Source organism: Pseudophryne corroboree, chromosome 4, assembly GCF_028390025.1.
Source record: "Pseudophryne corroboree isolate aPseCor3 chromosome 4, aPseCor3.hap2, whole genome shotgun sequence".
Lineage (NCBI taxonomy): Eukaryota > Metazoa > Chordata > Amphibia > Anura > Myobatrachidae > Pseudophryne > Pseudophryne corroboree.
In genome coordinates this window covers 509,796,847-509,815,036 of record NC_086447.1, presented here as the reverse complement: position 1 = coordinate 509,815,036, position 18,190 = coordinate 509,796,847, and the positions used below count along the sequence as shown (strand labels likewise).

At 44.4% G+C, this 18,190-nt stretch overlaps 1 protein-coding gene across 1 annotated transcript in view; it reads right to left on the bottom strand.

Moving 5' to 3' along the window:
- DCBLD1 (discoidin, CUB and LCCL domain containing 1) overlaps nucleotides 1-18,190 on the bottom strand; it is a 149,025-nt gene that overhangs the window by 36,929 nt on the left and 93,906 nt on the right. The window contains exon 7 of the mRNA XM_063917210.1: nucleotides 16,931-16,971. Coding sequence (XP_063773280.1) covers nucleotides 16,931-16,971 — 41 coding nt within the window. The remainder of the gene's footprint in view (nucleotides 1-16,930; nucleotides 16,972-18,190) is intronic.

Sequence of the window (18,190 nt, the reverse complement as noted above, 5' to 3'; positions counted from 1 at the left end):
GACAATTCTATTGCCCAGGCAGACAGACACATGTTTTATTGATATTGCCCTTGGTTACGGTAACAGGCTTGTTGAGGTTTGTTCAACTAACACAGTTTATCTATAGACAACGGTCTGCTATCGAATATAAGGACTATGAAACAAAGGATGCCTAGACAACAGAATTCCCCGAAGGTGGCAAGTATGAACACAAACATAGCTTAGCAGAACAGCAGCACACAATATGGACAGTATTTGTAATATTTTCCATCTATCTCCACAATGATGCCATCCATTTCTGTTCTAGATTCCACTATAACGTTTTTCCAACTATGTTTTGGTTTAGTTTTCTCAGAATATACAATATGAGCCATCCATGTATTTTCCCTCAACTACCATGTTTGAATTGCCAATCATCTACTTGACATAGGAGGCGATCATCTTATGGACTGCGTCTGCACCAATATTCATTATATCAGGGACCAATAGAATCACCAAGGCCCTATGTTCTCTAGGAATTAGTGCTGTACTGCATAGGTATCTATTACAGACGGGCTGCATTCCCACGATTATATCCACCTCACAAATTCACTGCATCCAGCTCTCCCATGTGAAGATAACCAGTGCACCTTTATGTACAAGCTCTAACCTTCTCTTGTCTTATCTGTTCTGTAGAGATATTTTATACCCGCCTCACATCTGCATGCCAATCACCCTATATTTCAGGTAAACCTAGTTTAAACAGATCTTCAGTTAGTTAAATCTCCCTCCTGTACCCATTTGTGGATAATGGATATTATTTAATTTAAACTTCCTCATTCAATTCTAATAGAAGTGTACAGAAACTCAACATTCCACTCCCTTCTCCCACTGGAGGTGACCAGAAAGCCCATTGTGTCTACAGCCCACATTCCCATGCAGTTCTCGGTTCTCCTGTCTCTTTGATTCTCATTGTACACTTGAAGGGGAGGTCTTTGCTCCTGAGGGTTTATATTCTAACTGCTGGTTGGGATACAGGGTTGAAGTTACCAAAAGGTATAAATAAAAAGGGACAGACTAGATGGGCCAAGAGTTTCTTATCTGCCAAAGTGTAAAGGGCCTTACACACTGGCCGAGGTGCCCGACGGCCGATCGATGACCCGCCGGCAAGTGGTGGGTCCATAGCCCTGCATGCTAATATGGATGATATTGTCCATATTGGCTTGCAGGTATAAACGAGTCTGCACCAATGATGAACGGCCGCGGGGCCGTGCCTCGTTGATCGTTGGTGCCTACACACTGAAAGATATGAATGATTTCTCGTTCATTACTGAATGAGATTGTTCATATCTGCCGCACACATCGGTCAGTGTGTAGGGCCTATATGTCTCTATGATAGATATGAGAGCTATATGGCTCTCAAGCAGAGATCATTATAGGGAAAGTGGAGAATTGTATGGAAATTCAATTCTGTGCACATGTCACAAGGTAACCATACAACGTAGGAGCAATGAGCTAGTGATGTACAGTGTGAGCAAACCAATCAGTCACTGCTGGAATTGCAAGTGTAAACAAAACACAACGACATCCATCATGGGTGAGCTGGGGACTTGGACGGGATCTGAACCTTGTTTGGACATTCGCTTCAAAGAGCAAGTAAAGGAACTATTCAAAATATTTTAACTGTACATTACACATCCATCAGTAAGATTTTTTATTTTTTTTATTTTGTAAATTCACTCATAATTTCTATTGGATTGAATATGTTTATAAGAAAGTTTGTTACGACTTCCGGTGGGTGGCGCATCCAAGATGGCCACATCTTAATTGAGCTCTGCTCACGTTGGCTCCATCCACTACCATCTGCTTGCTTTCCAGCTTCCTCTTTGGAGTATCTTTACGGGATTGTTTCCCCAAAGTGCTGGGGAACCCGTTGGCGACTTTTCTGGAGAGATATACTGGGTAGGAGCCCTGTTCCCCAGAGTCGAGCCCATGATCAGGCTGCCGCGTGGTGAGTGTCTACGCTCCCCACCCTCCCATTTGAGCTCCCCTGCGGTCAATACAGGCTTGCTTGCCGCTCCTACATTCCGGCCTCAGTGGGGACTGCTGCCCTATCCCCTCGGCTGCCCACTGTTTGATTACCGACCCTCCCTGTGTGTCTGTGGAGCTGCATCCAAGGTGCCCGGTTTGCTGTCGGGCCGGCGGGAGTGGATATCGGAGGAATCGTTTGCACCTGCTGCAGTCTCCCTAATCCCGGGACCCCCGCAACTGCCAGATTGGAGCCGTGGGCTGGGGTGATCGGGGCTCCGTCACCCTAGCTGCCGCTCTGCTCTCGCCCGCCTCGCGGCTTACCTGAAAAACTGACGGCCGCTGATCCGGCCTCCTCCCATGCGGGCGCGCTGGTCCTGTTGCTCAGTGTGTGGGAGTGCCTGGCCCTCCGGAGATCCCCTCCTTCCTGGCACTGATCTGATCGCCCTGGTTGCCGCTTCCCGTCTGGATCCCCCCGGTGGTGCCCTTGCCGCCCCATCGTGCAAGACTCCTGTTCTGAGTGGTGCCCGCTGCGGTGGACGGGTGATATGGCCGGACCCTACCCCTGCTGTGTGTTGACTGACGCCTGCCTTCTGCCCCTGGAGTCCCGCTGCTGCGTTCTAGGTGCCTGCCGCTCTGCTGGACCTTTGGGGCTGTGCTGCTTCCTTGTGTCTCTGAGAGGCTCCTGGTGGATCCGGGCGCCCCGGTAGGCGGCTGCTTGTCTCGCTCCACAGGGGCGCTGTTGAGGCTTTCCACTGCTGCTGGGACTGAACCTAACCCTTCCTGAGACTCCGGGACGCTGATAAACTGTTCTCTGCAGGGGGTCCGTTCGATGTCAATGCTGCCCCCCCCCACATTCTCTGCTCACTGAGCACTCCTCCTGCTTTCTTTTGCCTCTCCCTTGACTTATTCCCTTCTCTGGTTTTGCACTTGCCCTCTTATTGTTTTCCTTCTCATTCCCATTTCTCTGCTATTACCTCTTCCCTACCCACGCTGAATCTGCTCTGGATGTGCCTGTCTCCACATTACTTTTGTACTGCAGGCCTATACATTAACGGCTCTCTCTACAGCTTGACTTGGTGGTCACTGACACCTTGTGGCCGTTCAATATTATTTTCTGTCTGGTTTGCTCTGCTTTTATTTTAATCCCGTTATAGGCTTCATTGATTCTATCTACCATTTACAGCATCTGTGTATGTAATAATTTGATATATATACCTGTATATATATACATGCACACACACACAAATTGTCATTATTATATATCTCTATATATATTAATATATAAATATATATATTTTTTTATATTTATTTATTTATTTTTTCTCCCTCTCCCTACCCCTCTGTAAACAATTTGTGTGTAGTGGTTGGCTTGGTGCACGCAGACGCCTTGCGCCGCTCTTAAGCCACTGCTCTTCATATTTGCCTTAACACTGATTATTGTGTATTGCTGGCACCATTATTTTGCTTGCAATTGTCCCTTTGTTTGTTTGTGATATTTTTTTTTTTGCTGTTAACTGTACTGTCCGCATCTGTAGCCCGTAGGTTGGTTATACTTTAGATAGGAGATCGGACACTCATAATTTGCAATGTGAAATTTTAAGTATCCCTTTGGGGCGTTATACTTTACGATTTCAGATGTATCGCATCTGATATTTCTATTTACTGGTGAACCGTATTTGATCCTTTTGGATCCTTCCTTCTAGACACTCCATAATTGATGGAGAGGTTTCTAAATAGGACTGTTTCTGACAACATGGTCAAAAAGAAGTCACAAAAGGCTAGTGGTTCTTCCCCCTCTCATTCGCAACCTGTAACAAATATGGCTGGAAATCTTGATTCTACACCTCGACTTCACACAACGACCACAGTGTCTCAAACTGCTAAAGAGATTCTTTCTGTGCTCATGCCCCACATTGATAGGAAATTGGACGAATTTAAGGATTCGTTTCAGTCCACCCTACGAGAAGTGGCCTCAAACACTTCCAGAATATCGGAGGTGGAGCAGAGAGTTAGTGATTTGGAGGACACGGTCCACAATGTAGAGTCCTTAACTGACTTGTCCATTGGCATGATCAGGGAACTCCAAGAAAAACTTGATGATCTCGGGAATAGAAACCAAAGAAATAACTTTAGTTTTACGGGTATCCCAGAACATGTCAAACCTTCACTTTTGGGAGACTACCAAGCATCTCAATTGGTCACGGCTCTTTGTATTTCTGATAAAATGGAGTTTCCCAAGATTGAAAAAGAGTTCATAGAGTGGGGATTGAGAGAGATGGTCCAAATACTCCTCCTAGACCGGTGGTGGCCCGCTATTTTGATTATAGGACGAAGGAAACAATACTCCGAGCATATAAGAAATTGGGCAAATTGGTCATTGACGATAACCGTATCCTGATCTTTCAGGATTTTTCAATGGTAGCTACCCAAAAATGCAGGGCTTTCTCGCCAGTCTGCAAATTCCTAGTGGAATCGCAGAAGCGCTTTGCCCTCCTCTACCCTGCTAAGTTACGGGTCACTGATAATGGTCGTACCTTATTTTTTGATAACCCGGACGAGGCCCAGAGACACTTTTTGCCCTTTCCATCCCCACTGAGTTCACCAGTATCCCCTTCCCTGAGATCCCCAAACCGCTGAATGCTTGTACTGCAATATGTGATAATTTTCTAGCTTGGTTCTATTGTGGCGGTGGGGGACTGGGTTTTGCTTTTAGTATACCCCCCAAAAGAAAATGGTTGTTGCAATGTTATCATCTTGGAAACTAACTTTTCTTTTCATAATTACTGTTTGTTTTTTGACGGTTCCATTGGTCGGTCGCAGTGTCGCCACTGTGACCCTCCAAGATAGTTTTTGGTTTGAGAAAATTCAGAAAATGTTATTGAAGCATGATTGTATGTCTTTTGACAATTGTGATATATTCATTAAGTTGCACTTTCAATTTCTTATATTATATTTTGGTGCTGTAGGGATGGAGAGACGGGGACGCGTGGCCGTGATTATGTATTGTGGGTTGCCCCCTGCTCGCTGGGATAGGGGACCCCGCCATATATCAATGGGACTATATTATGCACTTAGCGCAGCGAGGATTGGATGATGGCAAATAGTACCCATAATCTACCTTACTCACCTCCCCAGGTCTCGATTAAATGTCTCTCATGGAATGTGGGGGGACTTAATTCTCCCATTAAGCGTCAAAGAGTTTTGTCTCACCTTAAGAAGTTCATCCCGAACATTATATATCTGCAGGAGACCCACTGGAGGGAGGGTGATGGCTCATCCCTTAGAGCTGTTGGTTGGGTGATTGCTTTTCGGCCCCGTATATAAATAAAACTAGAGGGGTGGCTATCCTCTTTGCGCGACACCTTACGTACACTATTCTAAATATTGCACCGGATCCTAATGGTCGATACTTACTGATTGACGTTAAGATTGGGGACGCCACATACACACTTTTAAATATATACGCTCCTAATACTCAGGTATCGGAATTTCTGGCACAGATGACCTTCTGGTTAAAATGAGAGACTTTCCCACTGATTCTTGGTGGGGACTTCAATACGGTGCATGATCCGACCCTGGATAAAACTCCAACCCCGTCCAATCAACACTTCTCAATCTTTTACTTTCCATTCAGGGGTTCACCGCACAGTTTCTCGCATAGATTACTTTTTAGTTGCGGATTCTTTGGTGTCCGAGGTGACCTCTGCAAATATTGCTGAGATACTGGTCTCGGACCATGCACCGGTTGTCGTTCAAACTACCACATATGGGCCCCACACACCGTGCCTGGAAATTTCCTGCATATTTATTCCAATCGGAAAAATTCTGGGAATATTTAAAATGTAACTGGCTAGATTATGTCGATAACAAAATCGCCCACTGGGATGACCCGATCCTTTTAAGGGAAGCATCGAAGTCTGTGATGCGGGGTAGTATCATCTCATATGTGTCTGGTCGCAACAAAATTCAAAAGGGACCAGTATAACTCCCTTTCTCACACACTGCAGACTACATTTGCAGAATATTTAGCAGATCCCTTGGAGGAAAAATTTACTATATACAATCAAGCTAAATCTGTATTCGAAAATGTCCTACTTTCTCAAGCACAATCGCGTTTAGACTTTACGAAAATAAGATTTTAAACCTACCGGTAAATCTTTTTCTCCTAGTCCGTAGAGGTTGCTGGGGACTCCGTAAGGACCATGGGGTATAGACGGGCTCCGCAGGAGACATGGGCACTCCAAAGACTTTAGATGGGTGTGCACTGGCTCCTCCCTCTATGCCCCTCCTCCAGACCTCAGTTAGAGAACTGTGCCCAGAGGAGACGGACAGTACAAGGAAAGGATTTTTGTTAATCTAAGGGCAAGATACATACCAGCCCACACCGTACAACTTGGAACATACGAACCAGTTAACAGTATGAAACAAAACAGCATCAGCCAGAGACTGATCAAAACTGTAACATAACCCTTATGTAAGCAATAACTATATACAAGTCTTGCAGAATTTAGTTTGCACTGGGACGGGCGCCCAGCATCCTCTACGGACTAGGAGAAAAAGATTTACCGGTAGGTTTAAAATCTTATTTTCTCTTACGTCCTAGAGGATGCTGGGGACTCCGTAAGGACCATGGGGTTTATACTAAAGCTCCAGACCGGGCGGGAGAGTGCGGATGACTCTGCAGCACCGATTGAGCAAACATAAGGTCCTCCTCAGCCAAGGTATCAAACTTGTAGAATTTAGCAAAAGTGTTTGAACCCGACCAAGTAGCTGCTCGGCAAAGTTGCAATGCCGAGACACCTCGGGCAGCCGCCCAAGAAGAGCCCACCTACCTAGTGGAATGGGCCTTTACCGAATTTGGTACCGGCAATCCAGCCGTAGAATGAGCCTGCTGGATCGTGTTACAGATCCAGCGAGCAATAGTCTGCTTAGAAGCAGGAGCGCCAACTTTGTTAGCCGCATACAGGACAAACAGTGCCTCTGTTTTCCGAACTCGAGCCGTCCTGGCTACATACATTTTTAAGGCCCTGACTACATCAAGGAACTTGGAATCCTCCAAGTCCCCCGTAGCCACAGGCACCACAATAGGTTGGTTCATATGAAATGACGAAACCACCTTAGGCAGAAATTGAGGACGAGTTCTCAACTCTGCTCGATCCACATGGAAAATCAGATAGGGGCTCTTGTGAGACAAAGCCGGCAATTCGGACACCCGCCTTGCAGATGCCAAGGCCAGCAACATGACCACTTTCAAAGTGAGAAATTTTAATTCAACCGTTTGAAGAGGTAAAAACCAGTGTGATTTTAGGAACTGTAACACCACGTTAAGGTCCCATGGTGCCACTGGGGGCACAAAAGGAGGCTGGATGTGCAGTACTCCCTTCACAAAAGTTTGGACTTCCGGGAGAGAAGCCAATTCCTTCTGAAAGAATATTGAAAGTGCCGAAATCTGTACCTTAATAGAGCCTAACTTTAGGCCCATATCCACTCCTGTTTGTAGAAAGTGGAGAAACCGGCCCAGGTGGAAATCTTCTGTAGGAGCATTCTTGGCTTCACACCAAGATACATACTTTCTCCAGATACGGTGATAATGTTTCGCCGTCACCTCCTTCCTAGCCTTTATCAGAGTAGGGATGACTTCCTCCGGAATACCTTTCCCAGCTAGGATTCGGTGTTCAACCGCCATGCCATCAAACGCAACCGCGGTAAGTCTTGGAACACGCAGGGTCCCTGCTGCAACAGGTCCTCCCTGAGAGGAAGAGGCCACGGATCTTCTGTGAGCATGTCCTGAAGATCTGAATACCAGGCCCTTCGAGGCCAATCTGGAACAATGAGTATTGTCTGCACTCTTTTTCGCCTTATGATTCTCAATATTTTTTAGATGAGTGGAAGAGGAGGGAACACACAGACCGACTGAAACACCCATGGTGTCACCAGGGCGTCTACCGCTACTGCCTGAGGGTCCCTTGCCCTGGCACAATATCTCCAAAGCTTCTTGTTGAGGCGTGACACCATCATGTCTATTTGAGGAAGTCCCCAACGACTTGCTATCTCTGCAAAAACTTCCTGATGAAGTCCCCACTCTCCTGGATGGAGATCGTGTCTGCTGAGGAAGTCTGCTACCCAGTTGTCCACTCCCGGAATGAAGACTGCTGACAAAGCGCTTACGTAATTTTCCGCCCAGCGAAGAATCCTGGTGGCTTCCGCCATTGTCAATCTGCTCCTTGTCCCACACCTTGGCAGTTTACATGAGCCACGGCTGTGACGTTGTCTGATTGAATCAGCACCGGTAGGCTGCGAAGAAGATTCTCCGCTTGTCGTAGGCCGTTGTATATGGCCCTCAATTCCAGTACGTTGATGTGTAGACAAGCCTCCTGGCTTGACCATAGTCCCTGAAAATTTCTTCCTTGTGTGACTGCTCCCCATCCTCGGAGGCTCGCGTCCGTGGTCACCAGAACCCAGTCTTGAATGCCGAACCTGCGACCCTCGAGAAGGTGAGTACTCTGCAGCCACCACAGGAGAGACACCCTGGCCCTGGGGGACAGGCTTATTTTCCGATGTATTTGTAGATGGGACCCCGACCACTTGTCCAGAAGGTCCCACTGAAAAGTCCTCGCGTGGAACCGGCCGAAGGGGATGGCCTCGTAGGTCGCCACCATTTTTCCCAGTACTCGAGTGCATTGATGGACTGACACTCTTTTTGGTTTTAGCAGGTCCCTGACCATGTTCTGGAGTTCCTGGGCTTTTTCCATTGGGAGAAAAACCCTCTTCTGTTCCGTGTCCAGAATCATGCCTAAGAAAGATAGCCGAGTCATTGGAATCAACTGTGACTTTGGTAGATTTAGAATCCAGCCATGCTGCTGCAGCACTCTCAGGGAGAGCGACACGCTTTTCAGCAACTGATCTCTCGATCTTGCTTTTATCAGGAGATCGTCCAAGTACGGGATAATTGTGACTCCCTGCCTGCGCAGGAGCACCATCATTTCCGCCATTACCTTGGTGAAAATCCTCGGGACCGTGGAAAGCCCAAACGGCAACGTCTGAAACTGGTAATGACAGTCCTGTACAGCGAATCTCAGGTACGCCTGTTGAGGGGGATATATGTGGACATGAAGGTATGCATCCTTTATGTCTAGTGACACCATAGTGACACCATAAAATCCCCCCATTCCAGGCTAGAGATAACTGCCCGGAGCGATTCCATCTTGAATTTGAACTTTTTCAAGTACAGGTTTAGGGATTTTAGATTCAGAATGGGTCTGACCGAGCCATCCGGTTTCGGGACCACAAACAGAGTTGAATAGAACCCCTTCCCCTGTTGGACTAGGGGAACCTTGATAATCACTTGCTTTCGACACAGTTTTTGAATTGCAGCTAAAACTATTTCCCTCTCTGGAGGCACCTCTTCAAATTCCAGCTTGTAGCCTTGGGATACAATTTCCATCGCCCAAGGATCCACGTCTGACTGAACCTAGACCTGGCTGAAGAGTCGAAGACGTGCCCCCACCGGCGCGGACTCCCGCAGTGGAGCCCCAGCGTCATGCGGTGGATTTAGTAGAAGACGGGGAGGACTTCTGCTTCTGGGAACTAGCCGTAGCAGGCATTCTTTTCCCTCTACCTTTACCTCTGGCAAGGAAGGAAGAGCCCTTGTAAGGCAAAACTTCCATATATCTCTTTGAGTTGGCATCACCCGTCCATTGGCGGGTCCACAGGGCTTGCCTAGCAGAAATTGCCATGGCGTTGGCTCTTGAACCTAACAGCCCAACGTCTCTCGCAGCGTCTCTCATATATAAGGCTGCGTCTTTAATGTGACCCAAGGTCAATAAAATGCTATCCCTATCTAGGGTATCAATGTCAGATGACAAGTTATCTGCCCATGCTGCTACTGCGCTACATACCCAAGCCGACGCTATTGCCGGTCTGAGCAAGGCACCCGTATGTGTATAAATTGATTTTAAGGTAGTTTCCTGTCTGCGATCAGCAGGATCCTTGAGGGCTGCCGTGTCTGGAGACGGTAGCGCCACCTTTTTGGACAAGCGCGTCAAAGCCTTGTCCACCCTGGGCGAGGATTCCCACCGTAACCTGTCCTGTGCGGGGAAAGGATACGCCATAAGAATTCGACACTGGAGTCAGAATCCGTGTCGGTATCAGTGTCTGCTACTTGGGACAGGGGACGTTTTTGAGACCCTGGAGGGCCCTGTGATACAGCCAAAGCCATGGATTGACTCCCTGTTTTTTCTCTGGACTCTGCTTCGTCCATTCTCTTATGTAATAAAGACACATTTGCATTTAAAACATTCCACATATCCAACCAATCAGGTGTCGGCGTCGCCGACGGAGACACCACAATCATCTGCTCTACCTCCCCCTTAGATGAGCCTTCTGCTTCAGACATGCCGACACACACGTACCGACACCCCCACACACTCGGATATATATATATATATATATATATAAAAGTCATTTGCGGCGGCACTCAGGACTGCGTATCCAAATAAAATCACAGACGCATAAGGTAGCTTATCAACGTTTCAGTGCTTACGCACTTTTATCAAGATGTGTCACAATAATAATACAACAAACACTTACCCTCTAAATAGACCCAGTGAGTTAACGTCTCTGGCGCCACTTCCCGCCACGCCATCCGAATCCTTGGCGTCGCTAGAAAATGACGTCAGACACACTCGACATGTTACCTAGTAACCAACAAACAATACACATAGATCCCATTATTCCTCTTCTAAAGCAGCGACAGCGAATTACAACTGCATATCAGTGACACTTAATGCATCATAGATGTAATCATAAATGTAATGTTCAATCATAAAACATGTCAAACATCGTATAAACACAATTTAGAATAAATATTGCTATAATCAATAGCAGACTATTAGCAAAAACATTATTTTAAAACACTCCGGTCAGAATACAAAGAGGGCACAGTAAAGCATTGTCAAACAAATGACCTCTAGTGGAAAACACTCTGACTGACATAACATTAAATAACTAGCAGCAAAGTTCAAGATAGCAATTTAAGACTAATTATAAATAGCAGCTTAAGCCCAGTGTTTCATTTAGTCCTCTAGGGGACAACGTACCCAACCTATCTATCCATTGGACCTCACGCTGTAACAACATCTTTTTCCTATCACCCCCTCTGGTGGGCATAGGGATGTGGTCAATAATACGGTGTCTAATGGACGTAAGACTATGTCTAGCAATGGCAAAATGACGAGCCAAAGGCTGATCACTTGATCCTTTTAAAATAGCCGCTTTTATGGCCGAACGGTGCAAGGCCATCCTCTCCTTAAATTGTCGTTCCGTTTTCCCCACATATTGTAGGGAACAGGGACAAGTGATCACATAGATCACGAACTGACTAGTGCAAGTCAAATGGTGTTTAATAACAAAAATTTTTCCTGAAAATGGATGTCCCAGACTGCATGAATCCACATGTTGTGCAATTCGGACATCTTAAGCAGCCTGGTTTAGCATTACCCAAAAACCTATAGCTCATTTGCTTACCCATATTAGTAATATCGGTTTGAACCAATTGGTTTCTCAAACTCCTACCTCTGCGATAACAGGGCATCAAGGCCGAGTCATTCAAATGTAAACCCGAATCAGTGCGTATTATGGGCCAGAGTTTTTTAGCTCTGGGGCATCCTTTTCACATCCATTTTCAGGAAAAAAAATTGTTATTAAACACCATTTGACTTGCACTAGTCAGTTCGTGATCTATGTGATCACTTGTCCCTGTTCCCTACAATATGTGGGGAAAACGGAACGACAATTTAAGGAGAGGATGGCCTTGCACCGTTCGGCCATAAAAGCGGCTATTTTAAAAGGATCAAGTGATCAGCCTTTGGCTCGTCATTTTGCCATTGCTAGACATAGTCTTACGTCCATTAGATACCGTATTATTGACCACATCCCTATGCCCACCAGAGGGGGTGATAGGAAAAAGATGTTGTTACAGCGTGAGGTCCAATGGATAGATAGGTTGGGTACGTTGTCCCCTAGAGGACTAAATGAAACACTGGGCTTAAGCTGCTATTTATAATTAGTCTTAAATTGCTATCTTGAACTTTGCTGCTAGTTATTTAATGTTATGTCAGTCAGAGTGTTTTCCACTAGAGGTCATTTGTTTGACAATGCTTTACTGTGCCCTCTTTGTATTCTGACCGGAGTGTTTTAAAATAATGTTTTTGCTAATAGTCTGCTATTGATTATAGCAATATTTATTCTAAATTGTGTTTATACGATGTTTGACATGTTTTATGATTGAACATTACATTTATGATTACATCTATGATGCATTAAGTGTCACTGATATGCAGTTGTAATTCGCTGTCGCTGCTTTAGAAGAGGAATAATGGGATCTATGTGTATTGTTTGTTGGTTACTAGGTAACATGTCGAGTGTGTCTGACGTCATTTTCTAGCGACGCCAAGGATTCGGATGGCGTGGCGGGAAGTGGCGCCAGAGACATTCACTTACTGGGTCTATTTAGAGGGTAAGTGTTTGTTGTATTATTATTGTGACACATCTTGATAAAAGTGCGTAAGCACTGAAACGTTGATAAGCTACCTTATGCGTCTGTGATTTTATTTGGATACGCAGTCCTGAGTGCCGCCGCGAATGACTTTTGTATGGAGCTGTATGCTAATTGCAGCTTAATTCGGAGGGCACCGGGCAAATACACTGTGGAGATCATCCGAGTGCCGGATTATTGCATTCTATATATATATATATATATATATATATACATATATATATATGGAGACAGTCCCCCAATAAGGCCCTTTGGAGAGACAGAGAGAGAGCATGCCAGCACACACCCAGCGCCACCGGACACTGGAATAAAATCCCAGACAGTACAGCGCTTTTATATAAATATACTCACTGCGCCAAATAAATGTGCCCCCCCCCCCCTCTTTTTTGCCCTCTGTACACGTGTTCAGCAGGGGAGAGTCCGGGAAGCCAGCTTCTCTGCAGCGTGTTGTGGAGAAAATGGCGCTGGTTAGTGCTGAGGGATCAAGATCCGCCCCCTCAACAGCGGCCTTCGGTCCCGCTCAAATCTTTATACTGGCGGGGGTTTTTGCAATATACTGCCTCCGCAGTATCCCCCCCTGCACCCATACAGTGCCACCAGTGTGTGTGTAAATGCGGGAGCAATGGCGCGCAGTGTTACCGCTGCATGGTACCTCATTGAAGATCTGAATTCTTCTGCCGCCTTTGAAGTCTTCTTTCTTCTCATACTCACCCGGCTTCTATCTTCCGGCTCTGTGAGGAGGACGGCGGCGCGGCTCCGGGACGAACGGCGAGGGTGAGACCTGCGTTCAGACCCTCTGGAGCTAATGGTGTCCAGTAGCCTAAAAAGCAGGTCTGCTTCTCTCTCCTCAGTCCCACGATGCAGGGAGCCTGTTGCCAGCAGTGCTCCCTGAAAATAAAAAACCTAACAAAGGTCTTTTACAGAGAAACTCAGTAGAGCTGCCCTGCAGTGCACCCGGTCTCCTCTGGGCACAGGATCCAACTGAGGTCTGGAGGAGGGGCATAGAGGGAGGAGCCAGTGCACACCCATCCAAAGTCTTTAGAGTGCCCATGTCTCCTGCGGAGCCCGTCTATACCCCATGGTACTTACAGAGTCCCCAGCATCCTCTAGGACGTAAGAGAAAAATAGATATTATAGGTAGGGTGCCAGGACGGGACGTTTATTGGCCTCGCTAACTAAAGGATACAAGAGGAGAAACCATATTGTCTCTATTAAAGGGAATGGGACCTCCTCTTGTCTGACGAAAACGTCTGATATATCAAGGGCCTTCCATGACTGTTATTGTAATCTATACTCTGCTAGACCGTCGACCCCAGAATCCTTAGAAGACGTCATTAGAGAGACCAATTTGCCAAGTTTAGACCAGGACTAAATAGACCTTTTAGACTCCGAAGTTACGTTAGAGGAAATAAGGTCGGCAATCTCTTCCCTGCATACTTGTAAAGCCCCGGGGCCAGATGGCTTCTCGGGAGAATATTTTAAGATCCTGTCTACTGACATTGTACCAACCTTACTAGAACGTTATCGTACTATACATAAAAAATGCCCATCCTATCCCTCCTGTAATGCTGCCTTTACTACCCTGATTCCAAAGCCGGACCATGACCTTACACTGTTGAGCTCCTATCGTCCCATTACTCTGCTAAATGTGGACCTTAAAATTCTGTCTAAAATTATGTCCACTCGCTTACAATCATTCTCTTCCTCTCTTTGCTCAACCCACCAACTAGGTTTTACCCGGGGCAGACAATTGGTTAAGGGTATTCGCACAGCCATCGCATCTATAATTGCTTCCAACAATAACCCCACTGCTTCCAACATGCTTTTGAGCCTTGACGCTCAAAAAGCTTTTGATAAGGTATCCTGGCCCTTTTTATTTAAAGTATTATCAACTCGAAACTTAGGCCCCGAATTCATCAATCTTAGAAAATTCCGCTATAGTTCCCCCACGACTGTACTTTTAATCAACGGCACAAGAAGTGATCCTATTATTATGTCCAGAGGCACCCGCCAAGGTTGACCTTTATCTCCCATACTTTTTAATTTATCTCTTGACCCCTTACTTCGTATAATTGATTCCTGGCCTACCTTACGAGGTATATTTGTTGGTACGGTGGAAGTGAAACTTACTGCGTTTGCGGATGATGTTTTAATATACATATCCAATCCCAAACACTCCCTTAAACCGTTGCTAGAACTACTTGATAAGGTGGGATCTCTGTCTGGCTTTTTTGTTAATTTTGAAAAATCTAGTGCACTTTATTTAAAACACGGATTTTATAGACCCTTATGGGCGGCGCAATTACCTTTGAATTGGGCGAAAAAGAAACTCCCATATTTGGGTGTCCTTCTCCCCAAAAATATTGCAAATCTCTACGACATTAATATCAAGAAAACGCTTTCTAAAATTATGAGAGATCTTGGGGAGATGGACCATTTACAACTTTCTTTCTTAGGCAGGACAAATATAATCAAAATGATATATTTTCCGAAATTCCTTTATCCATTGCAAGTTCTCCCTCTTTTGCTTTCTAGACAAGATCTCTTACAGATTACATCAGCCTTTAGGAAATTTATTTGGAATAATAAACGTGCGAGAATTGGTCTATTTAAATTATGTCAGCCTAAAACAAATGGGGGAGTTAATTTTCCAGACATTTTGACATATAGCTATGCTACCCATATCCGATACATTAAGGACTGGTTGTCTTGTACTCACACTTACACTGACTCACTTCTTGAACAAAATTTTATTCCTCATATATCCCTGACAGCCTTCCTACACTTAAATGATGCGGAGATCCCAACGGATTTAATCAATAACCCCCTCTTAATGACCACAAGGAAAGTTTGGCTATCCCTGAGACATAAATATAAATTGCACAAACACCTGTCTATCCACTTGCCTTTCTTACAGAATCCGGGTTTTCAAAATGGTGAGGCCGCCTATCCCTTTATCGAATGGAATTCACTAGGACTTTGTAGTATAGTACAGCTAATCAACTTTGACTCCCATAAACCTTTATCCTACGCGCAGGCCCTATCTTAATACCCATATATTGGCCCCCAAAACTTTGCTTTCTTCCAAGCCCAACATTATGTTAGTACGGTTTCTAGACTATTGCCCGCGACTGATTGGGATAACCATTTGGATCGCATGCTATTAAGATCGGAACAATCCAAAAGGTGCTATTTCCTTTTACTATAAACAACTTCATACTACAATAGAACATTCAACATTTAAAACTGGGAAAGCCCAATGGTTGGAACATTTCCCGAACTTGGATGTTGATGGGTTACTACGCATGCTGCATCTCTCAATGGTTATGCTCCCCGCGGCTAAGTACACGGAAATGTATCTTAATATTTTTAATAGATCTTATATTTCTCCTCATAGAGGATTTTTAATAGGCCTTCTAGATGACCCCTCTTGTCCTAAATGCGGTCATCAAACGGCAGACCTCTATCATTGCCTATGGGCGTGCCCACTTTTGAGAAGGTTCTGGCTAGCAGTGTGGCGCTTTGCCTCCCAACATTTAGTAAACTACGTCCCCTTCACACCGGAATGGGTGTTATTTGGTATGATACTTACTGGCACTAGAGCTCCCACAGCTGTTCAAAAATTACTCTTAGCGATCTCATCAGCGGCTAGAAAAGCTGTTTTACATATGTGGATTAATAGTTCCGCTCCAACTCTAGAAATGTTTAAGGACAAATTATTTTTTCTTTGCCATATGGATTGGCTGGAGGCCTCTCTTCAAAAAGAGTCTCGTACCGAATCCTTTTTCGCAACATGGGAAAGTTTTATTGAAACGCTACCCACTCATACTAGACAGGCCATCAGCCAATGCTTTTGCAACACACTCTGGTATGAAACCAGGATTTTTCTTAGAGACCCATCCATCACCCTTGATAGCGCTGGCTCGCGGGCATAGCGTGTTCCCGTCTCTCCGGTGGTTGAGGATTATCTTGTGGATGTTATTTGTTATCCTATAATGCTGTGCAAATTATTATTTTTTTTCTTATAACCTTCCCTACATTTTGCACTATGTTATATATATATTGTACTATGTCTTCCTTGTTATTTTTCACAATGACCCTGTGAATTTCGTCAATTTCTCTATGGAAATGCTTCAATAAAGAAAGAAATGTAAAAAAAAAAAAAAAAGAAAGTTTGTTACAATGTTAATTTTAGCTGTAGTATGTCACACAGAGATCCTTCCACAGATCACCATCATGCCAGTGATATTTGCAGTGTATTGTACACTACACTACATGAACATCATGCAAATCAGGGAGAGCATTTGACTCTTACACAGAGGTCTGACCTCTGCTTCATAGAATAATCAAGTTCAAATACAGACGCATACAATGTATCATTCTTACCGAGACTGTTAAACACAAACCGCCGATCTGAAAGTGAGCCACTGCAAGGAAGAAAAACAAAGGGAAAAAAGCGATTAGTAGCAGCCAGACAAAGCATTCTTTCCCAAGGCGACTAATCTCATTATCTGAGGTACAAAGTGCTGCAACTATCAGTGTCTCAAGCAAAGATGACAGATGATCACTGAACAAGGATGCGCCCTAGTTCTGAAAGGCATTTGACCTGTGTCTGTATGTGCAGTGTGCCAACAGTGTCACACCTCACTGTCATGTTTGGGAGTTTTCTGAGGCAGCATTTGAAGTGCCATCTTCTGGCGATGTAACAGCTGCTCTTATGACAGACTACTGCTAGATTGAGGCACAGAGTATACTCTTCATGTGACAGCGGTCGTCTTGTCATCTGTGTAACACTTAGAAAAGTCAGGATTTTTTTTCCTTTTCATCTCCTCAGTATATGTAAACCAAATTCCTAAATAGTTAAATGAATGAATAACAAAAGTTAATTTTGAACAGTTATGATGATTGTGGTTACTTCAAACTTAATGTTTCCACTTATTTTTTAGTTTTCATTCTTTCCTTATTTATGCTACTTTTTTGTTTTGTTTGAGCATTTCAAATTATTTTGTCAAAATAGCTTTGTTAAAGAAAAAATGTCTTTGTTATCTGCGCTGATTGAACAGTATAATATACTGTAGCAGCATATACACTGTTACCATGAATACATATCAAAACACTCTAGGCAGCATACCCTGAGTGGAATAAATAAATAAAACACCTTCCTTTTCAAGAATTCACGAAAGATGGAGCAACAATTCTTTTAATTTGGTTTAGAAACCAGAAAACTGAATATGTCCCTTGAATAGAATCCAACAGTGAACTGCAATAGAAGAAGGAATGCAATAGTGCAGACACCCAAATGTAAAAAAAGGATTTTAATAGTGTAGATTTTGCACTCACAAACATTCAGTTAAGGTAGGTATTTAATTATAAATAAATGCACTCACAAACATTAATAAATATAAAGCATATAGCAATTCATTGGTACATGGAGGCACACATATACTCATCGGTGCTATAGAGAGTTCCGGATACTCAAATGTTCTCATAAGATAAGTCCTGGTATAGTGCATTTATTTATAATGAAATACCTACCTTATAATTGGGTGACTGCACTATTGCATACTTTCTATTTTCCCAGCACCTATATTGAATATCTATTTAAAATCCATTAAGAGATCTACTGAATTCGGTGCTTTGATGAAT